Consider the following 24,143-nt stretch of genomic DNA (forward strand, 5'->3'; position numbering starts at 1 on the left):
GGTGCACACAAAAGTTTAAGTCATGTTTGAGTAATAGTGCAGAATCTCATTCCCAAAATTTAATCACAATAATATAAGCACTCAATAATGACCCAATTTACAACCTTTTGAATCATGGATGATATAACAATAAACAATTGCAAAACGATTCAAGGGTGAAGGTTCTCAGCAAGTATAGTACACCACAAAACGGAAAAACCAGTGGTGCTTCACAGTGGACTTAAACTTTACTCAAAAGTGTACAGAATATGGAGTTGAATTCAAACAATAATGAAGAACCCAAAATCTGATTGGTTGAAAACAAGAAAGGGGTGTATAAAATATAAAAACTGCAGTCCCCAATATTGAATCGCTATGAAAACTGCAAACAATAAATTTAGAAACTGCACACATAAAAAAAATCTTTCCACGAATAAGAAATCACCCACTGTACATAACAAGCACATAAAACAACATTCTCACCCTTTTTCCACTCTGAACATGTGAGTTTATTCAAAATCAAAATGAAGACAACATTTAACAGGGATTCAAAAAGGTATGGAAGCAAGCGCAAAAATGGGAGTTTTTTTTTTTTTTTGTCCAGTATCAAAATGAAAGAGTGGATGAAAATAGAGAGAAAGAAGAAACTCACCAAAAATAGAGCAAGAAGTATAAAAAGAACGTACCTTTGAAAGCTCTAAACTTTTGATTTTTGCTACCGGAAGGAAAAAATAAGGGTGCAAAGAGAAACCAGAAATGGAGAGGGTTAGGAAAATGAAAAATAAAGTGAATGATGCTGATGGATTAATGAGGAAGCATTAAAATGGAAGTTGCAAGGACATGTTGAGTAACTGCTCAAAGACTAAGCACACGTTACCGCCCTTTTAACTTACTTATATATATATATATATAAAACCTTGAAATATTATATTTTATTATTATATATATATATAAATTTTTATTATTTATTTATTCATTTTACTACCTATTTAAATGCTTGCTAAACGACAAATAGAACCTGTCTGGCGCTCCTTTTTGAATTTCTGCATGGGATCTTTTAACTTAAAAATTTCTTGAAGTCTATAGGTCCAAAAAAAAAAAAAAAAGCCCATCCCCCGTGTCGTGTCTTCACAAATGACTTCTCCATGTGCCATTCTTTTAGATCAGATAACAGTCTGCTGCTTATCAACCCTAAAATTTAAGATTAATAACTAAAATTTAAAACAAAACCGACTAAAATTTTAAAAAATAAATTTAAACAAATAAAATTAAAAATTGCAAGAAAATTAATTCTATTCTAATTATTCTACTGCTAATTGTATTCCAATTTATGAAGGGTCTGATAAATGAACAATTTCCTTCTCCCTCTGAATGTCTCCTCCAAGATATATTTTAAGACGTTGTCCATTAACTTTGAACACTCTTTTAGAAGAAGGATCTTGAATTGTAATTGCTCCAAAGGGAGAGACCTCCTTGATTACAAATGGGCCAGACCATTTTGACTTTAATTTTCCTGGAAACAACCTCAGTCTAGAATTGAATAATAAAACTTGTTGTCCAGCTAAAAAACTCTGTATTTGATTGCCTTGTCATGATAGGTCTTGGCTCTCAACTTGTAAATTGCAGCATTTTCATAAGCCAAATTCCTCCATTCTTTTAACTTAGTGAGCTGTAATTTTCTTTGTTCTTGTAACACCTTCTCATTCAAATTCAAATATTTGATTGCCCAATGTGCCTTGTGCTCTAATTCCAATTGAAAGTGACAAGCTTTTCCATATACCAGCTAATATGGAGACATGCCAGTGGAGCTTTTGTAAGTTGTCCAATAGGCCTACAAAGCATCATCTAGCTTTGTTGACCAATCTCTTCTGGTGTTGCCCAATGTCTTCTCCAATATTTTTTTGATTTTTCTATTCGTCACCTTAACCTGCCCACTCATTTGTGGGTGATAAGGTGTTGTCACCTTATGCTTGACATTATACTTGGTGAGAAGAGATTGAAGTTGTTGGTTACAAAAATGAGTGCCACCATCACTGATTAAAATCCTTGGCACCCCAAACCTCACAAAAATATTCCTCTTTAAGAACTTAATCACAGTCTGGCATTGTTTAGGGGTGCTGCAACTGCTTCAGCCCACTTTGACATGTAATCAATTGCTACTAAAATATATTTATTTTGAAATGACGATGGGAATGGTCCCATGAAGTCAATGCCCCAGCAATCGAATACTTTAACTTCTAAAATGTTGTTTAGTGGCAATTCATTCTTCTTAGTAATGTTTCCCATCCTTTGACATTTATCACAACTTCTAGTGTAAGCAAAGGAATCCTTGAAAATTGTTGGCTAGAAAAATCCACTCTGCAACACCTTTGTAGCTGTCCTATCTCCATTAAAATGTCCTCCATATGGGGAATCATGGCAATGCCATAGAATGCTTTGAATTTCAGCTTGTGGCACGCACTTCCTAAGTATACCATATTTTCCAATTTTGAACAGGAAAGGGTCATCCCATATGTACTAATTTGAGTCCTTGAAAAATTTCTTTTTCTACTGCCATGTCAGATTTTTTGGGATGATATTGGAGGCTTTAAAATTGGCCATATCAGCAAACCATGACCTTTCTATGATAACCAATAGCTGTTCATCAGAAAAATTTTCTTGAATTTCCTTTGTTGCATAGGAAGATGAAATCCCTTCCAGCCTTGATAGATGGTCTGCAATCACATTATCTTTGCCTTTTTTAATCACAAATTTCCAGATCAAACTCCTGCAACAGTAAAATCCAACAAATAAGTCTTGGTTTGGACTTTTTCTTTGAAAACAAAAATTTTAAAGCAGCATGATCTGCATGAATAATCACTTTGGACCCTATGAGATATGATCTAAATTTTTCCATAGTGAAAACCACTGCAAGTAATTCTTTTTCTGTTGTGGCATAATGTGTTTATGCCTCATTTAAAATCCTACTTGCATAATAAATTGTGTGAAAAACTCTGCCTATTTTCTGTCCTAAAACTGCTCTTACAGCAAAGTCACTAGCATCACACATAACTTCAAATGGAAGATTCCAATTAGGTGCAGTGATAACAAGTGCAGTGATCAGTTTCCTTTTTATAACATTAAAAGCATGCAGACAGTTTTCATAAAAAATAAAGGGAGTGTTTTTGTTCAAAAATGAGCAAAAGGGTTTAACAATTTTTGAAAAATCCTGAATAAATCTATGATAAAAACGAGCATGGCCCAGGAAACTCCTTATCCCTTTGACATTGGTTGGAGGTGATAGATTTTCAATGACTTCAATTTTTGCTCTATCCACTTCAATTCCTCTTGCAGAAATCTTATGTCCCAGCACTATGCCCTCCTGAACCATGAAGTGACATTTTTTCCAATTGAGAACTAAGCTGGTTTCTATGCATCTCTGCAAAACACAAGACAAATTAGTCAAACACAAAATAAAAAGTGTCCAAAAACAGAAAAATCGTCCATTAAAATTTCTATGGACTTTTCAATCATATCAGCAAAAATGGCAAGCATGCACCGCTGAAATGTAGCGAGAGCGTTGCACAACCCAAACGGCATTCTTCGGTATGCAAAAACAGCGAAGGGACAAGTGAATGAGGTCTTCTCTTGATCTTCTGGGCTGACCGCAATCTGGTTGTACTCGGAATAGCCATCTAGAAAGTAATAAAACTCTTGGCCAATCAGCCTTTCGAGCATCTGGTCCATGTATGGCAATGGAAAATGGTCCTTGCGTGTAGCTTGATTCAGCCTTCGGTAGTCAATACACATCCTCCATCCTGTCACAATCCGGCTGGGGATGAGTTCATTATTATCATTCTTGACCACTGTCATGACTCCCTTCTTAGGCACTACTTGCATTGGGCTTACCCACTTGCTGTCTGAAATAAGATAAATCATCCCGGCTGCTAGAAGCTTCAGTACTTCCTTTTTCACAACCTCTTTCATTGCTGGATTCAGTCTCCTTTGTGGCTGCACAACTAGTGTAAATTTCTCCTCCATTTTAATCTTGTGCATGCAGAAAATGGGATTGATTCCTTTCAAGTCTGCAATAGACCATCTGATGGCTGTCTTATGCTCCCTCAAAACTCTCATTATTTTTTCTTCACTCAACTAAGAGAGTGTGCTGCTGATTATCACTGGACAAGTTTTCTTTTTCCCCAAAAATACATATTTAAGGTGAGAGGGCAGGAGCTTCAATTCTAGCTGTTGTGGTTCTATTTTATTGTCTTCTTCCAATATTTCAGCATTTGAATTTTTCTGCAAGATAGGTTGAGCGTCCAGCTACAACAATTTCTTGCAACTTTCATCAACTTCTTCATCATTGTTCATGACAGCATTGACTAAAGCCTTCTTCAGTGGGTCTGTACAAATTTCAGCACCAAAGTTTTTTGCTGAAATCAAGGAATCTACCAATTCCATCCTGAAAAAAGTGTCCTTCTCATCATCCAGATACTGCATAGCCGCAAAAACTTTAAAAGTCACCTTCTCATCATGCACCCTTAACATTAATTGTCCTTGCTTCACATCAATCAAAGCCTTTCCAGTGGCTAGAAATGGTCTTCCCAAGATCACAGGCACCTTAGAATCCTCATCCATATCTAAGATAACAAAGTCTGCTAGAAAAATCAATTTGTCCACCTTCACCAACACAGCCACCATTACACCATATGAGTATTTGATAGACTGGTCAGCTAGTTGGAGAGCCATTTTTGTACTTTTAACTTCTCTCACTCCCAATTTCTTTAAAATAGAGAGTGGCATCAAATTGATGCTGGCCCCTAAGTCGTATAAAGCCTTTCCAATGGTCACATTCCCTATAGTGCAGGGAATTGTGAAGCTTCTTGGATCTTTCAACTTATGAGGAAACTTTTGCTACAATATTGTGCTGCATTCTTCGATTAAAGCTATTGTAACATCTTCCTTCAACTTCCTCTTCTTTGAAGGCAAGTCCTTCATGAACTTGGCATACAAAGGCATTTGTTCTAGCGCTTTTGCAAATGGTATATTTATGTGCAGCTTTCTGAAAATGTCCAAGAATTTAGAAAATTGCTCTTCCTTCCCTTTGTTCTTGGGAATGTGTGGATATGGCAGCTTTACATAGGGGGAAGGGATTTGAAGCTTGCATGAATCTTCCAAAATTTGTTTCTTAGATACTTTCCAATATGCCTCATCTACCACCAACTTCTGTTTTGGTGAAATTTTCTCCTCCTCTTCCTCTTTTGCAATCTTCAATTCTGGTTTTGATTGTTGTTCTGCTACCTCTTCTTCTTGTCCAGCAATTACATCATCGTCTTTTTCAAGTGATTTTTTCTTAGGTTGTGGCTTTATCACCTTTCCACTCCTAGTAATAATTGCTTCGCAGGATTCTTTTGGATTTTCCACCGTATTCCCAGAAAAAGAGCCTTGAGCTGATTCATTTATTTTCTTTATAATTTGCCATATTTAGTTCTCCAAATTCTTCATTGAGGCTTCTTGATTTGCCATCCTTATGCTTGCATCCTGCATAAACAAATTCGTGGTTTGAGTTAGTTCCACAAGTGCTTTTTCAAGTGATGATACCTGATCATTTGGTAGTTGGTTTGGTGGCTGCATTGGTCCTGAATTTTGAAAATTTTGTTGCTGCCACTATCCTCCTTGCTGGTTCGGTCTTTGTGCAGGTGGAGTATAGTATAATTGGTTCGATGGCCTGGTATTTAAGTTAGAATTTGGCCTGAACTGCTACTGCTGAGGTGGATAAACAAGTTTTTGCTGAATATTTTATTATTGCCACTGCGGTTTTGAATTAAAATTCTGCTGCCTTGGCATGTTATCCATGAAGTTCACCTGTTCAACCCCTTGTTGCTGAATATAATCAACTCTCTCTTCACTTGTTCCCTCATGATATTCCTCTTGGCTGGTGGGAGCTACATAATGTACTAGTTTATTCCCTTCAATCTTCATGTTTTCCAGCTTAGCATTAAGGGAATTAAGTTGCTGTGACATTAATTTGTTCTGAGCTAGCAGTGCATCCAAGGTATTCAGCTCCAACACACCTTTTTTTGAAGAGTTCCTTTCCCTATTGTAATTGTTGGATGCCATAACTTCAATGAGTTGGTGTGCTTCTTCCAAGATCTTTTGAGCAAATGAGCCTCCAGCTGCTACATCCACCATTGTCTTTGTTGCTACATTCAGCCCATCATCAAAAGTTCTCAATTGAAGTCATTCGAGTAGCTCATGATAAGGGTAGCTTCTCAAGAGTTCCTTGAATCTGTCTCGTGCTTCTTGAAGTGTTTCATCTTCCCTTTGAGAAAAGGCCAGAATTTCTTGCCTCAACTTGGTTGTTCTAAAGCCTAAAAAATACTTCGTCAGAAATTTGCTCTCTAAATCATCCCAAGTAGTGATACTTCTTTCTGGTTGGGATAACAGCCAGCTCTTTGCCTTATCACTTAAAGAAAATGGAAAAAGAGACAACCGGATAACCTCATCACTCACACCATTCATTCTAATCATTCCACAAATGGTCAAAAAATTCTGAATGTGCAAGTGGAGTTCTTCAGAAGGATGTCCAACAAATTGCTCTTGTTGGACCACTCTCATAAGGTCAGGTCTGATCTCAAAGTTGTTTGCTTCAATGGGAGGTCGAACAATGGATGTGAGGTTTCCTCTCGGTTTTGCACGTGCATAATCATCCGAAGTCCTTCATTCTTCATTGGGATTTCCTGCCATTTCTGCAGAATTTTGTTCTTGTGGATCTTCTTCTTTTTCTTTTTCTGAAGTTTGTCCTTTCTTTTTGTTCTTTTTCTTAAAATTAATAATTGGTTGGTCAAGGTCAAGAGATGAGTCACTAATTTTGATTTTCTCCTTGCCTCGCATCAACTTTTACAGCTGCTGTACTTAAGTTCCTGTCACAAACCTAAAACACAGCAAACGTTATTAACCCAATCTAACATATTCTCACTACCGTTGATATTAACAATCATTATCCCTAGCAACGGTGTCAGAAACTTGATAAAAAATTTTGGCAAGTGCACCAAATTGTTGAGGTTACAAAGATTATCATCCACAGGGATAAGTGTTAAGTATCAAATCACAAGAATATTACTAGTTAGGACACCAAAAATAGGGTATATATAATAGTACAAAATTAAACACAGCAGAATTGTAAAACTGAAAGTAAAGGTGCTAGAATTACAATTAATAAATGGACAAAAGTAAAACTTAATATAGAAAATAATTAACAGGACTGCAGAATGTAAATAACTCAAGTAGAGAAAATGAGTTTTTGCAAAGATTAATAAATGGGTTGAGTTTAGAATCCCTTATCCCTTTCCCCTTGCTTAAAATATACTTGTAACTCAAAATATAGCCAATCTAATGGTCAAGTTGTCTAAATTATCCAACTCCAATCCCTTGGTAATTGGTTCTAAAATGACTTTTAATCTCCTATTTCCTTAGGTAAACCAAAAACGTTTAGCATTAAGGATAAAACCCATATGACCACATTATCATAAATTTCTATTCATAGACAATTCATAATAAGCATTTTAACCACAGTCCAAGAAAGTCTACAACTTTCGAGCAATGAACTCCTTTTCATCAACCTCATTCACGTAGAACAGCGAGACATTAAGTTCAGAATTAAAAAGTTAGATTAAAGCTTCCATCTTGAGTCACATACAATGCTTAGTTTATTGCAATGGGTAAAGGTATAAGTTCATCTTTACTCAACCCCAAGAGATTTAACAAGACATAATGAAAATGAAAAGAAACAAACTAAAATATATTGAAAAGATAAGAGTCATGTTCAGCAGATAAACTTACATCAAATGAAAAATGAAAGAGTTACTGTTCTATTACAAAAATCAAAGAAGATGGAAAAGAAATCCAAGTTCCCATGAGAATCCTTCTACCAAGATGTAAGAAAATTGCCTTTGTTACCCTATTATATGTAAAACTGTATGAAAACCTAGAAAACCGTGCTCCAGAATGTTCTAAAAAAGGAAAGATAAAAGATGCCGCCTTTTTAGAATTTTTTCGCTTTTATATGCATCAGTCAACATCGTGTCCCCACAAATCAGTCTTACAACACTCATCTTTTGCTCTTTAAGTCCAATTGCAGAATTTCTTTCTAATCCCTTCAAAATAAAATTGTCAGCCATTAAAATATGAGTGATTCATGGATTTTCTAGCAAATACAACATTCCATTGAATTTCTCAATTAATTGCATTAACTTATAATTTAAATTCAATGAAATATGCCTAAAATCGTTTAATTTTCTAGATGAGTTAGTGACTCATCACATGGAGAATTGTTCAAGGAGACACACACTCACAGGGGAGACAAAAACCTGTGGGTTGATACACGATCTCAAGCCATATATATAAGTTATTCTTATTGATACTATATGTTATTATTAGTGATTTATTAAATAGTTTTCTAGACTAATATCTAATTATCTGAACTAAACTGTAGGATGATTATATTCAAAGGCTTGACGGGCATCTTCTCAAGATTCACAATTAGTTGATGAGGATGCTATATGGTCACAGACACTGGGTGACTTTTATAAAGGTCACATTTATGGCATGGGAGCTGTTTTGCAGACTCCATGTCCCCTGCATCTGTCACTGGAGATGCCCCTTCTCTTGCACCTGAGGAAGTGGAGGATATGGTCTGCACTCAAGTTCATGCCCTCAATGAAGAACTCGAGAAGCAAAATGAGGAGAAGTGAGCAAAAAAAATGGAGAAGAAGATAGAGAAGAAGGTGACATCGAGGATGCAAAGGGAGGTCCACCAGCAGATAGAGCAACAACATATGAAAATGCAACAAATGCATGCATATGTTGTTCCAGCACCACCAGTTTTTAGTTCCATGCATCATTCCTCTTCTAACTCCTCGTCTACTGATGACGATGCTCCTTCGGATAATGATCATACAGATTATTCGTGATGAATATTTGTATTTTATTTTTAACATTATTTATTTATATGTTTTTGTCTTCATTTGTAATGACATTTAAATTTTACATTTTATAAATTATTTTTGAATTTTTAGATTTAATTTTGTAATTTTTATTATGTTTATAAATTGTGATAATTAAGAACAAGCAGGAATAACTATGTATATAAATAGAAAATAATAAAAATAATAAAATATATCATAGACGGATCTGTGACTTACAGACAAAATTTTTCATTTGTAAGTTAAAGATGAATTTTTCTATTTGTATATTACAAATGAATTTTTCTGTTTGTAAGTTAAAGACGGATTTTTCCATCTGTAAGTTACAGATGAATTGTGAAATCTGTTTGTAATTTTTTACTTGTGAAGATATTGAGATTTTATCCATTGGAGGATAAAGTTAGCTAGTTCAAGCAAGGGCAAAAGCAACTACAATTGAAACTGAATTCCACCCGCGCATAGACAAATTAGGAAGTCACCTTGATTGATCAGGAAAATGCTTCCTTAAATCCTCTTTCTCGGGGCCTATTCTAACTTTCTTTGTTAACTCCCTATATTCCATTCTCCATGAATCATTAACTGGCTTTACGTGTTGGCTGAGACTGATAGAGCTACTACATATGACATTCTTATTTCAGACATTACTTCAACAGATGCAGATTCTTTAGAATATTCCATTCTTGTAGCAGCCACCGCTTCGGATCTTGCATATCTGCAATATCTGGTCTCATATTCTGAGTGTGCTACAATCCGTCTGTAATTTTTTACTGGCGAAGATATTATAGACGATTTCTGTCTATCTATAATTTTAAAAATCGTCTTTAATGATTTAAAAATTCATCTGTAAATTCAGCTATATATGCAGATTTTGTAGTAATGAAGACATTGCTTCAAACAATTTAAGAAATTGATAACATAAAAAATCAGTTAAGAATAAAAAAAATCAATTAAGAATTGGTCAAAATTAAGCATGAACCATTACTAAAAAAATCAATTTAAACCAATTTTTAAAAAGCTAATTTATTTTTTGCATTAATTTTTTTATTGAATCGTATTTAAGATGAATATACTGATTATTACTATTTAATTTTTTATTGTAACTTTTTATCTTGTAAATCATATAATATTATCTTTTATGTTAATTAATTTGTTGGGTAATATATTAGCTTTTTTTTGTTGCTAAAATATGATAAATTTAAAAATAAATTACTAAAATAAAAGTTTTACAAAATATTTTTTTGATCTAAGATAATTTTTACTATGTCATGTTAAGTGTCGCTCCTTATATGGCCAACACTTATTTTTAATATTAAAAAATATTGTTATGAATCAAATGACTGATTAATGGACTTAAAAAGTGTTTTTTCAGTCACTTAGATACACCACGTATATCTTTTTCAAGAATTTTGTATCCTCGAGTAAAAGATCCTCAAAGAAATCAAGATCCTTCACATCCTCTAATTCAAAGAAGCAAGAATTTAGAGAATTAATTACAACCAAACAGCCAATAAGATACAGCTGCAAAATCCTATTCACTTGCTTTGACATATTTTTAACGCCAATATAAAAATAAAATATAACAGATTTTGAATGGTCCTTTCTTAGGCTGTTTAATATCTCAATAATTTTATAGATCATTCATTCATGAACGCTGCAATCACTTACTCCTTCAGTATTAATATCCTTACGAAACATTTTTTTCTCTAGTTAATCAAAGAATAGAAATAATGCATCCCTCTGCAGTTCAATTCATAACATTATTTTTTTAATAATAAAAAAAATATTAACTTATATGCGGACGATACTTTTTTTTTTATTAAAAAAATAAGTGTTAATTTTTATATTATCAATACTTAATATTTTATTATTAAAAAATAAATATCGACTATATAAAGAATAACACTCAATATGATATAACAAAAATTATCTTAGATCAGAAAAATATTTTTTAAAAATCTTATTTTAGTAATTTATTTTTAAATTTATCATATTTTAACAAAAAAGTCTAGTATATCATATACTATTAATGTATATTTAATTATTATTTTTCATCTCAATCTAACCACAATTCAAGCAGTAAATTATGAATTAGGGTGTTTATTGGTGTAATTTTAAAAATATTAATATTTGTATGTCTCATTTCATGATAGATATCCTTGTATTGGGAATGGACAAAAAAAAATATATTTTTACACTTTTACTTTATATTTTTATGGACACTTTTTCTATAAAAAGGAGTAAAATCCTTTTTTTCTATCTTTATATATATTACAAGAAGCAACAAAATAAAGATGAAATGTAAAAATAACATAATTATGGATCAATTTATTTATTAAAATGATGTACAAATTATGTCAGTAAAATATTACATGAAATATCAAATACTTTTTAAATTCCAATCTAATTTATAAGAAATAATTACAAATATTGTTTTATCTAAAATATAATAAACAAAGATTCATTTTTAAATGCATTAATTGTTAGAGCATTTTTATACTTTTATTTATTATGAGATTTGAGTTAATAAGGTATGTCCACTTTACTTGTACAAGTAAACACAGTCATTTATTTAATACATTAAAAAACAATTAATACTATTGATGCTTTTAAAATAGAATATAAATTTATAATATATAGCTACTTTTTATTAGTTTAATTAAATTAAATATTTATTTCTTATAAATAGAATCGAGAATAATACAACCAAAGTATTTGAACCACTCATGAAGACGTAAACTACATCCCAAACCATCGATTTACTGAAAATAAAAACCATTTCAAGCCTTTTTTTTTTTTTTAAGTATTATTCACTTAATAACCACAAAGACCTATTTCAAAGCTGGTATAATACGTATCTTTTGAACACCATCACTGCACACCACATGGTGATAAATGTTAATAATGCAGACTATGCACGTCTTATGAACAATCTAGCCATCAACCAATTAATTGCCTCGATCACACATGTTCAAAGTCACCACTAAGATCAATTTCCTCATCATCCTCAACCTCTAATGACCCAATGCCAGCTTGCCCACCATCACCAGGTTTGGATGGTTGTCCTGGTACCCTTGCCTCTTGTATAATCCTCATGATTTCTTCCACCCTCTGGCTTGGTTGGTCTTGCTTTGATTCCTCATAACCTTTTCTCTCAGCTTCAATGATCTCTTTGGGCAAATTCTTCAAGAACCAAGGATTCTGTTTTATCTCTGGGATGGTGATCCTCTTTAACAAGGATCACAGATAATTAGTTTGAAAAACGGGGAGATTCTCATTATACAAGAACTAAATCCACTTTAGTTGCTATTAAACAAATCCAACGATTCCTTACCATTTCCATTTAAAGTAAATTATGGGTTTATCTGAGTGTCATGGCCATGAACATTTGTAATTATAATATTATAGGTTGTATAACTATAGTTCATACATGCATGCTTTTAAGGTCTGTTTGGTGAATAGGATAAAAAAACAAGATATATTTTTCCATTCAAGCATTTTTCCATCTTATGAGGGGATCTGTGGTAGAAATAAACATATTATATTTAATTTGCTATCTTAGTATGCATCAAATGTAAAATAAAATAAAAGTTTATCCTATTCTTATCTTATCATATTATTATTCAACTTTCATATCCTATCATTCCCTATTCTATCATGTCTACCAAACAAGCCCTTATAGAATTAAAGATACATACCTTGGCAGGATCAGCAACAAAAATACGAGAGAGAAGGTTCCTACACTCTGAAGAAACACGAACATAGTCGGGTATGGAGTACTGAACACCAATTATTCTCTACCAAGCAGAGAATCAGAGTTGTAAGTTTCCTTCTTTTGAAGATTAATTATAACTTAGAAGTCCAATAAGAGCTCACCCCAATAGTCTTTCTGAAATTTCTAGGATCTTCTGGATCTTCAAATGGGTATGCACCAACTAACATGACATAAAGAGTCACACCACAAGACCAAACATCTGCAATCTACAAAAGAACCAATTTTCTTAAGAAATTGAGCATTTGGGATCATATGATTAACTCTTAAGTGGATGTGAGACTGAGTTTCAATTGTCAAACCATGGTTGCCAATTTTCATAGAATGTGGCTTGACATGATTTTCAAGGCCCTCAGAGAAACTCTCCATACCTTTCCATCATACTCCTTCCGCGATAGAACCTCTGGAGCAATGTATGCAGGAGTTCCAACTGTTGATTTAGGTTGAGAGTGCAGTAAAGCAGACTGCAATTGAATATTATATTAAACATGAAAGTCAACAAAAACTATACGAAATATATGAGAGCACCGGATATAAGTCATACAACTACATAAGGAATATGATGTCTCCAAAAAGGCTTTTTTAGGTGAAATGTTATTAACCTTGGAATAACCGAAGTCACAAATTTTAAGCCGAGGAGATGGATTTCCATCTAAGAGGGTGTTTTCCAATTTCAGATCTCGATGACAAATTTCCTGAAGTAAGAAGCATACCATGATATAAGACGCGAGCTTGTAATGAAGAGCACAATAATGAATTCTAAGTGCATACCATTGAATGACAATAGCTAACCCCAGATATTAGCTGCTGGAAGAAAAATCTTGCCTGCCATATAGGGAATTCATTCAATTGGTAAATTTCAATATGAATACCTTATTCCTGTATCGAGATTGTTTAAAATGAAAAAGATTAGTTCAACCATGCAATAGATTCTACAACCTCATCTTCACTAAATCGACCAGCATTACATATCCTTTCAAAGAGTTCACCGCCTGAAGCAAACTCCAAGACGATAGCTAAATGAGTAGGGGTCAGCAAGACCTGCAGCAAAGATATCTCATTCAGCATTTTCTTGTATATATTTTCTGAAAGCTCTGAATCTGAACAGAACAAATCATGATCGTGCTAGACTAAATGGAGTAAAATTTGATCCTAGCCCATACAGAAGGTAGATAAACAAATTACAGCATTAAAAGCAGGGAATTATACTAATTGAGTTTATTGTTTCTTTCCAAAGGAACAAATCAAAGTTAAAATGGGATAAGGCATGGCTGTTGACTTATTGTCAGTTTCTCTTGAAGGTACTGGTTCATGTGATTTCTCAGATATTTTTTATCAATGATTTCAGTTTAAAATATTTGTTGAAGTAAAAATGTATGTCATAAAAATTTTGTGAATTATATGAACAGCAACTGTCTCACAACAAATTATTACGACCTCATTTCTGTTGGTAATAATGCAGAAGGCCACAATTTTTTGCACATTATGTTAACAACAACAACTTGTTGCAAAGGGAGCTACAAATTACACCATCAAATTTCTTTATGAGACAAGTTTCTAGCCGAGTGTAACATGAGAGCTGCGTGCACAAAATAATGCAGATAACCATATGCTTAGTGCCCAATTTGGCTTCAAGTCTAACATAGGAGCAGTTTGACGAAGAAAAACAAGTTCTTACCTCTTTAAACCTGATTATATTTGGATGCCTTAAAGATCGGTGATTAATTATCTCCCTCTGAACATTTTCATCGATCTGATACCACAAACAACTCACTCAGAAGAAAGAAAGATCAGAAAGATTTTGGACATAATTGTTTGAAAAGAAAATCTGTTTCCCTAAATATCCATAATTCATAAAGAGAGAAATAAAAAAAAATGTTATGCTTTATGAATATCACAGACTAAAATTTACCATACATAAGCTTAGATACAAAATGTTGTCCAGATTCGCTAGGACAGTCAAATTTTCAACAAGAGTGGCAAAATACATAATAGAAACTATAAACATTCAATTTCTTTTTCTTTTACTTGAAATAAAAAAGAAGAAACAAACAATGGTTGCTCTTGCTGCTTGCAGGGAATACAAAGTGTCCATTGAAGACACGAATTGTTGCAGCACAATGATACTAGAATTTTCTCGAGTAAAACCGGACCGAACTTTGAGATGAAACTGAATATTTTTATGGAGATTACAAGTTAACGGAATACACATTTAGAGAGTTGACTAACTGAGAAATATTAGGAGGAAGGAAAACAAAAAAGAAATTATAACCAGAACAAAACAGCTCCTCAGGATAACAGTTTCCAAAATTCCAATCATTGGATAATGGATATTGTACCTTGAATTCATATCAACATCATGAAACATTGAACAATTAAGATTCTGAAATAACACAAATCATGGCCCAGATATCATATCTTATCATAAATATGCAGAAGAAGACAATATTTTCTCAGCTTTCAAATTCAGATTGCTCAAAAGCAGAACAATCAATGCACAGAAATACCTGAACCAAAAATAGCATTAGTCAATGGTGAATTAAATTTCATAGCCACTGAAACAAATAGGCAAAAAAGATGTACCTTTTTCCCTCTCTCTATGTATTTAACCGCAACAAGCTCTCCAGTTTTCTTATCTTTAGCCAACTTGGCCACTCCAAAATTCCCAGAACCAAGGTCCTTCAATGACTCATATCGTTCCTCCATGTCAACCCTTCCAAAAGTAACACCAACCTCTAAAGGAGTTCAAGACAGAGAGGACCCCAATAAGTAAACACACAAACAACTTAAACTAACAAGAATATATATATTTTTTTAAAAATAATGAGGTCCCAATTTAATTTAATATAAAGAGGCATGCGCAAGCATAGGAAAAGTTCAAAGAAACAAATAAATGAAAAGAGACCCAAAGTAGTCTTCTCAGAACATAGCTTAGTTGCTCACCTTCCTCCTCCTAGAAAATCACCTCATCTTATATTCTTCTATTCTTTATATGTCTAGAAGTGAGCCACCATTTGTATTTAATTGAAAAAGATACTTTCATGAATATTTTGTAAGACAAAAGTGACATATGGTGAATTGGAGCCGCTGATGATAAAGGGAAAAAGAGAGAGAAGGAAAAGAAAATGAAGGACAGTAAATGTAGATATTTAAGGTTCTTTTCGTGTATCTAACAAGGCTCTTGTTGCATTTATAGTAATGTTATATATACAATAACTTTATATAATATTTTTATAATTTTAAAATAAAAAATATGAAATAAGATGGATGATGTAATAATAATATATAAATAAATAAAATAAATGTAATGTAAATTTGTTACCGACTTAACATAACGTTATTCTTACACTTACCTTTGTATATTGCACAAAATAGAGCTAAAATAAAATTATATAATGATTTAGTTGATGTTAACAAGTGTTTTAAAAGCATTAGTTAAGAAATCTATATAAAAATATTTTGTTACCAAAGTTAAAATACACTTATTTTTATAATTTTTAACTAATCTTAAATCTGGCTTGGTCCTGATTAGTCTGGCTTAGGTTGACCTGTGCTAACTTGTAAATTTAAAATTATCACCATTCAGTATAATAAATATTAAAGTTTTTAAGTTTATTAAATTCGAATGTATTTTACAATATATATTTATTAATTTTAAGTAATAATTAATTTTAAATTTTTAATATAAATTATTTTAAATAAAATGAAAGTCAGCTTAAATAACTTGCAGTTTGCATATGATTTCAACTCTACTAATGAAGTAATGATTTACTAAATTGAATTAAAGCATGTTTTGAAAAAAAAAAGTAATTAAACATTTGTTTATTGAATTTTATTACATAATAATTTCTTCATATATTTGACTGAAAATATATTAAAATAAATATAATTGTATCCTTTCACACATCCATAAATACAGTACATATGTCTACATTTGCTTATTTTCACGTTAGGTTAACCCGAATGGGCTTAATCAAGCCAAATTGACCCTATGACTTCTAACATAAACATTTCCACTGCTGATACACAAAAGAATTAGAATAGCGATACGAAATTTTAAGTGAAATGGATGATAATCAAAATACATAAATTATATAAATATAAAATGGTATGTATATAAACATATGGGTAATTCATTCTAATATAATAAAATAAAAGTTTCATTCTTAGCAGTAAAATTATATTTTATTATATATAATTTCACTAATAAAAATATTTTTACATTGTTGTAAAATTTTCAATTAGTTAGCTTTGAAGTTTTTACATTAATTTTGTTCATCTCAATTGTTTATATAAATTATATTAATTTGATTTTTAAATAATTAGTTAATTTATGATTTTTCTTAAAATAAGCATCATCCTTAATTTTAAAATTGAATTTTAAATTAATTATAAGAATTTTACAATAATATAAATATTTTTATCATATATATTATTAAAATTTCTATATAATTAATGGAAAGAAATTCACTTAGTCTTGGTTTAATGACTTTTTATATACTAAATTTCAATAATTAAAGTTAAATATATTAAATTTATAAAAGAATTTATAATTTAAAGTTTTTAAAGTTAAAAGGCGTTTCCAGTAAAGGATATTTATCGGTAATTTAAAATGGAAAGGACAGAGAGTGACCATGACATTACAACATTTAGCGGGAGAGGGAGTGAAAACGAGATACTAAAGGTGACACGCGGAGGATTATTCCTCAATTCTGTGAGAGGTGGGGCACATGATAGGTTGCATGGAGCTGTCCCATTAACACTACATATTTTCTTTGAATACAAATACTGTCCAAAATAATATAATAAAATACTATCTATTGTACAATTCATACAACCAAAAATATTTAGCTATAAATTTGTGGGCCCACCCAATGATATCTGATTATTTGCCATTAAATTATGCTGTCCAAATGGCAGGATAACTTATCAACATGTTCCCGGGTGCTTGTGTTTTCTTGCATTATACACTGAGGGAAGCCATTAATTCTAACAGGCTTGCTAATTAAGATATATTTATTTTATTTTATTTTTATTTATCTTAAAGGTATCAACTAGAATAATAGCGTTCGCACAAGTTCACTTGGTTAAGAATGGGTGTGATTGCTCTTTTACATGCATGTTAATTTGCATGTAATAAAAAATTGAGTTATGTGAACATAAAAATCTTTTACACGCATAATTGATTTTTTAAAATCACTCATTTAGTCTTTTTTTCATTTTTTATTATACTTTTGTATAAAAAAGATATAAAGTAAAATTTTTATAAATTTAAGAATTAAAATAATTGATTCTTATAATTTAGGAGATTAAAATAAATACTCTATCCTTCTTCTTTATGACTAATTTTGTACCAGTTTGATTGACCTCCTCCAAAGTTTGACAATTAAATGATAGAATGTATAATCAAATATTTTATAACTTTTTATTGGTCCTTTCTTCTCTTTTTCTTCAAAACTCAAACTTCTAACCATATCCTAAAGTTGCAAAATTTACTTTAACTAGGGAGTTTTTTTTTTCACATTGTACGTTAAATGTTTAATTTGTCTTAGGACCTTGCAATCTTGTAAAAGAAAAATCTGTCATTCTAGGTATAAAATTTCATGTAATTAAAAAGCACATTTAATTAAAGAGATCATCACTTTGTAACGTGTAGTTTCATTTTTTTATATATAGTTTTATTTTAGGTTTAATTATACTTTTTTAATTCTCATATTTTAGTTCACCTAATTTAGTTGCTCACTTTTAGTTTAAGTAGATTTTAATTTATATAGGATAAATGAGATTTTCTTGGTAGTTCTTGTCGAGACCCATGTTGGTGGTGGAGGAGATAAAGTGGAAAAAATGAATAAGAAAATGGGTTTTAATGACAGCTATCTAATAAATTATTCAAGACATTGATGCCGAATTTGATGTCTTTTGAACGAGGAGTCACATATGGATGCAGTTGAATTTTCAAACCAATCGATTTTCATGATAGTTCGTTGGAAGCAACAACAACCGTGAATGATGATAGACAGGTATGGTACTTGTAAGGAGAATTGAAAACGATACTTTTGGACCTTGGTGCTTAATTGGAGTGGAGATTTAAACTCCATCCTCCATGGTTTGGGGAAGAAAGGAACGTAGCAGTGCAAACAACCAGACCAGAGGTTCTAACGATTTTAAGTCTTTCTTGAATGATTATTCCCTTGATGATGCTCCACTTACAAACTTTCCCTTCACTTGACGGAGAGGCTCCCCCTTTATGAAAGCTAGACAAATGACAAATGATCCTAATCCTTAGTTGGTGGCAATGGTGACTTCCTTCCATGAAGATATATTCTCCAAAACAAATAACCAATGGTGAGATAAGGCAAGCCATATTTGCTATAGGTTGCTTTAAGGCCACCGGACAAATGGTCTTCAATCTATGTTTTATATAAGTCAATGGAAGATGATAGATTCATCATTCCCCAAGCTTATTAAAGACATTTTTGCGGACCTATTCAGATGGTAGAAATCAATGAGATTCTCATCACTCTTATCCCAAAGGTGGAGCTAACAAATACCTAAAAAACTTTGCTCAATCAGTCTTTGTAATGTTTGCTATATAGCATTGACAAATTATCTCATATAGGATGAAAAAAAAAGGATGTGTGTTGGAAATTATATACATGATAATGAAAATAAAACACAATTAACAATGAGCATTTATAGACAGAGGAATGTGAGCGAAGTTTCATTAAGTTGAAGTAGAGGCTGACGACCTTTCCAATATTAGTTCTCCTTGACACTAGCAGATCTTTTGAAGTGTTTTGCGACGTTTCACATCAAGGCTTAGGATGTATCTTAATGCAAGATTGGAAAATAGTAGCTTACACATCGCGTCAGTTGAAAACACATGAATGGAACTATCCTACTCATGACCTCTGCAATAGTCTTTATCCTGAAGATTTGGAAGTACTATCTTTATGGGCACAATTTGATGTGTTTAGTGGTCATAAAAGCTTAAAATACTTGTTTGAATAAAGGGAGTTGAATATGAAACAAAAGCGTTAGATGAAATTTCTCAATGATTATGAGTTTCAACTTCAGTATCATCCTAATGTCAATATAGTAATAGATGCATTGACTAGAAGTGTAGTTCAAAACCTGAACTTACACATGAATTTATCTCCTTAAAAGATAAGTTGTGGTAAAATTGTAATAACTAATGAATTTTAACAAAAGATTAAAGATAAACAGTTGTAGAATCTTAGCTATTTACTCCGAATTAAGTCTTGATTTCTTTTAAAGTGTGAAAATTTTATATGTTTTAATTGAGTAACATGTTACAAAAATTTTTTAAAATGGTTGTAATAATTTATACTAGTGTGAGAATATTCTTTTTCTATATATATATATATATATATATATATATATAAATTATTTCAACTTTTTTAAAACATTTTGGTCAAAAGTAAATAATATAAAAACTAGAATTTATTTTTCAAATAATATGCAATCTGCAAGACGAAGGGAGACAAGTAATGCTAAGATGATTTGGGTTAATAAGTTAGTGTTCTTGTTGTGAACCAAAGAAACCTACCAAGGTGTCTTGGACCAAGCTACCAAAAGACAGAGCACTTGAAAAACCACTAATTTGTCCTTTGCTAGACGACCGACTTTGCCAAATTAAATTTTTTATTCCCTCCTTTTGTATATCATGCAATTTGAGTTTAATCATATAAAAATAATAATTTTGTATTATACAATAACTATTTTTAGTAAAAAATTATTATTTTTATATTCTTAAAATTAGTTGTAGTAAAACTATTTTAAGTATCGTTATATTTAAAAATGATTATTATTGGGCTCTGGCACATGCATTGCACATAAAAAAGCCTAATAATTAAAGGGATCTTGCAGGTGGCTGGCCGTCATGCATTGCACTTAATTTGTATCTTTGCATTTTGATAAGGACTTTATATTTTGACTTAATTATAATTTTACTTATATTTTAATATAAGTGTACTAAACATTTCTAATTTTAATGATTCACATTTAATCTATTTAGTTTTTAAATTTTAAAATTATTTTTTTATTTTAAAATTAAGATTTTTATTATATTTTATTTAATATTTTTATTTAAATATTTTTTATTTATTTGTATAAATTAATAAAATATTTTACTTTCACTATATTTCTATTAATTATTAGATAAAATTTTACGATGAAAGACTTAATTTAAAATAAATATATATAATTATTTGAGACTAAACTATACATATGTTTAAATTTATTTTTTTTATAGTTTATTTTTTATGTTTTTTATTTTTTTCATACTTAAGGTAAATATAGTTGATTGATCATTTAGTTAGAGACTAACTTTGATAACCTGAATTTAAACATATATAAATATAATAATTAATTTTAATAAGAATTATTGTTTGTATTTACTTAAACTTAATTTTAATAAGATTATTTTAAATATCGTTATCCTTAAAAAAGTTTATTATTGAACTCCGACACACGTGAGTTGCATGTAGAAAAGCCTAATGAATTCTAGGGATCTTGCTGGTGGCTGTGGTCATGCATTTCTACTCTGCATCTTTGCATTTTGATAAGAATTTGATATATTATAACTTTTTTTTTTTTTATTTACATCACATGATTTATTTATTTTATTTTTAAATTTTTTACAGTAATTATAAAAATTTGTGATTGATGTGAACCGTCGGATGGAGTGTTACTAAATCAGGGCCTTCCCTCAGCTAACAAACTTGACCGTGTTTCTCTTCTTTTGTGACGTTATCTTTAGAGTCATGCTTCCATGGCTGTATTCTGTTGACCCGCTGCTTTCAAGTGATAATATGAACAAAGAATGACTACTTCTCTTGATCAACATAAGAGAGATTAGTTAATATCTTTCCCAATGAACATGACAAACAAGCAAGCGGCTGGATAATATTTTATTAATATTTTTTACAATTAAAAATATCACAAGTTGGGCATAAATTTTAAACTTAATAAACAACAAGGCAATAAAATTAAGTAAATTGTGTCACATGGCTCATTATTCATTTTGTAGCATCAAAATTAATTTGAAAATATATTCTTATAGAAAAATAATAGTTGCATTTAAGACTCCATGACGTATCTCATATATAAATGACTTTGTATATATATACTCATAGTTAAGTATACTGAGACTACTAATTAATTAAAAAAAGTGTTGAAAAATTAAAAGAAAAAATATTATATTAAAAACTATAAAAAAATGCATTAAAATATTATCATTCTCTCTATTTTCTTTTTCATTCTTCATGCAACAATTATGCTTATGTCAGAGTAAATTAATTACAATTTTTTTTTATTATTTTCTTATAAATATTTTATATTTAATTTTATTTTTATGACTATGTATAAATAAATATCTCTTTTAACCCCTTTCCTTTGAAATTTTTTTTTTACCGTGATATTAAGGTTGATTCTTATGATACTCTTTTAAACTTTAGTTTAATTTAATGCAATTGTTGTTAATTAATTATTTATTAAAATTATTTTTTTCTGGTATTTACATTCTTGAATTAATCACTTAAAGATTAATCATATTTAACCAATTAACAAGTGATTGTACCATTAATAAGTTAAAAGAACTAAGAAGTAATTTAAATTTAAAAGTAAAAAGGATCAATTTATCAGTAAGTTAATTGAATTTAATATTTCTTAATACTCTCATTTATTTTTTATTATTTATAATTATTATGATAATATATAGATAAGAAAATTGTTATTATTACAGAATCATTAAGTAGTAATAATAATTAATTAAATTATGAATAATTACTCTAAAACAACTAAATGAAATTGAAATAAAAAAATATATATACAAGTAATAAGAAGAAACTAAAAACTTAAATTTTTATTTATATTAAAACAACTATGTAATTTCTTTATTTTTCTTTGTATTTTCAATTTCAAACTTTATTTTAATTTCAACACTTGTAACTTTTAAATTTGCATAATATATGATGAATAATAGTAATAAGTTCCTATAATATAATTTAAATAGAAACGATATTTAGAGAGTTTAAAATAAATTTTTTTATTACAATTGACACCTATTGATTAAAAAATTTTAAAAAATATTAAAATATACAACAAAAACCATTGCAACAAAGAAACATTTATAAAGACTCTACAAATCACAATGAATTAATAAAATATTTATCCTAAATATAAATATTAATTAATACCTGAAAGTTAAAAGTAGTTTTTTTATACAAAAAAATAGTGTATATATATATACATAACTTTTTTTTATAAATTTTCATGTAATTTTTAATAAATTTTTTTAATTTTTAATTAGTTTTTTAAAATATTGATTAACAAAATATTATTTTAAATAAATTATAGGTCATAACTGTTGTTCATTTGGAGATTATTAAATCCACTTGTCCCTTTTCATTAATCTCATGCCTCATTTTTATAACTTCTTAACACGATGATCTAGAAAGAATTAAAACCAATTACTGCTATAGAGTGATATTTAATTTAAAGAAATAAATTTAAATTTAAATTTTATTATAATTATAGAAAATATTAAATTTACATAATAATTAAAATTATAATAATTTAATTAAAATTGTTGAAACTATAAAAGCATAATTAAAAATTTAATAAAATTATAAAGCATACATATTAATTTACTTTTAAATTATAATTCATCGATAAGTATTTAACAATAATCATGTATTGGGTGATTTGTCAATAACTATTAATTATTTTCTTTTGGTTATTACTAAATATACAGATAACAAGTGATATAGTTTAGCCAATGTTAACGAACACATGTATTTACTGATATTTATTACAGGTGAATTTAGATATGTAATTTAATTAAATGCTTATTTAATAAATTTTATCATAAGTTTAAGTATGACATTTATTAAAACTAATTAAACATAGTTTACATACTGAAATTTTTATTAAAAAAAAGTTAAAAGCAGCTTATGACAGTTATAATTCATAAGCTAATTTTGTAAGTTATCTATAATTTTTTTTAAAACAAGTTCTTGTTTTTTTAGTATTTATCTATGTCTTTATATAATATGATATAAAATTAATATGAATCATCACTAAAATTTGTATCTTTGTCTTTTTATATTTTTAAATTTCAATTTTAATAATCTTAATTTATAATAAAAAATTTGAATGATATAATAGTCTTAATTATACATATTGTTTGTATCATTCAAATTATATAATTAAACTTTCATATTATATAAATAAATAACGGAATAAATCAATAAATTACTCAAATAAAAAATAGATAAATATAAAAAATAATAATATGGATAAGTTTAATAGGATGAGAGAAAGAGGTAAGAAATATGGTGACATCAAAATGATATTAAAGAATTACAAACTTTTCTTCTCAAGTTGCTTTAAAGTAATATTTTTTGTTT

General features: G+C 29.9%; 1 protein-coding gene and 1 non-coding gene across 4 annotated transcripts; one reads left to right on the plus strand and one right to left on the minus strand.

Moving 5' to 3' along the window:
• The first annotated feature begins 6,208 nt into the window (after positions 1–6,208).
• On the plus strand, positions 6,209–6,315 carry LOC113851724. Its single transcript, XR_003502291.1, has one exon. It is a non-coding gene; the product is annotated as a small nucleolar RNA R71 (small nucleolar RNA).
• Positions 6,316–11,696: 5,381 nt separating this feature from the next.
• On the minus strand, positions 11,697–15,787 carry LOC113848858 (serine/threonine-protein kinase SAPK3-like). Of its 3 annotated transcripts, none has more exons than XM_027478222.1 (10): positions 15,655–15,787; positions 15,295–15,446; positions 14,390–14,464; positions 13,651–13,752; positions 13,483–13,536; positions 13,314–13,406; positions 13,083–13,175; positions 12,816–12,920; positions 12,638–12,736; positions 11,697–12,167 (listed from the first exon to the last, which is right to left on the minus strand). In XM_027478222.1, the coding sequence occupies exons 2-10, from the start codon at positions 15,415–15,417 to the stop codon at positions 11,901–11,903; spliced, it is 1,011 nt and encodes a 336-aa protein (XP_027334023.1). In that variant the 5' UTR covers positions 15,418–15,446; positions 15,655–15,787; the 3' UTR covers positions 11,697–11,900. The 3 variants fall into 3 exon arrangements, with proteins under 3 accessions (XP_027334023.1, XP_027334022.1, XP_027334024.1); XM_027478221.1 differs by having other exon boundaries at positions 15,617–15,757; XM_027478223.1 differs by lacking the exon at positions 13,314–13,406 and having other exon boundaries at positions 15,617–15,757.
• Positions 15,788–24,143: the final 8,356 nt, after the last annotated feature.

The sequence above is a fragment of the Abrus precatorius genome, unplaced genomic scaffold (assembly GCF_003935025.1).
Source record: "Abrus precatorius isolate BTA unplaced genomic scaffold, Abrus_2018 Scaffold9, whole genome shotgun sequence".
NCBI lineage: Eukaryota > Viridiplantae > Streptophyta > Magnoliopsida > Fabales > Fabaceae > Abrus > Abrus precatorius.

Bases quoted from the DNA above. Each gene is read 5' to 3' on its own strand.
- LOC113848858 (XM_027478222.1), bottom strand. From the start codon at position 15,417: ATGGAGGAACGATATGAGTCATTGAAGGACCTTGGTTCTGGGAATTTT. The intron at 13,537-13,650 runs GTTGTAGAATCT...CCTATATGGCAG, and splicing joins GTCGATTTAGTGAAGATGAG to GCAAGATTTTTCTTCCAGCA. The intron at 12,168-12,637 runs GTATGTATCTTT...TCCTTGTTAAAG, and splicing joins TTGTTGCTGATCCTGCCAAG to AGGATCACCATCCCAGAGAT.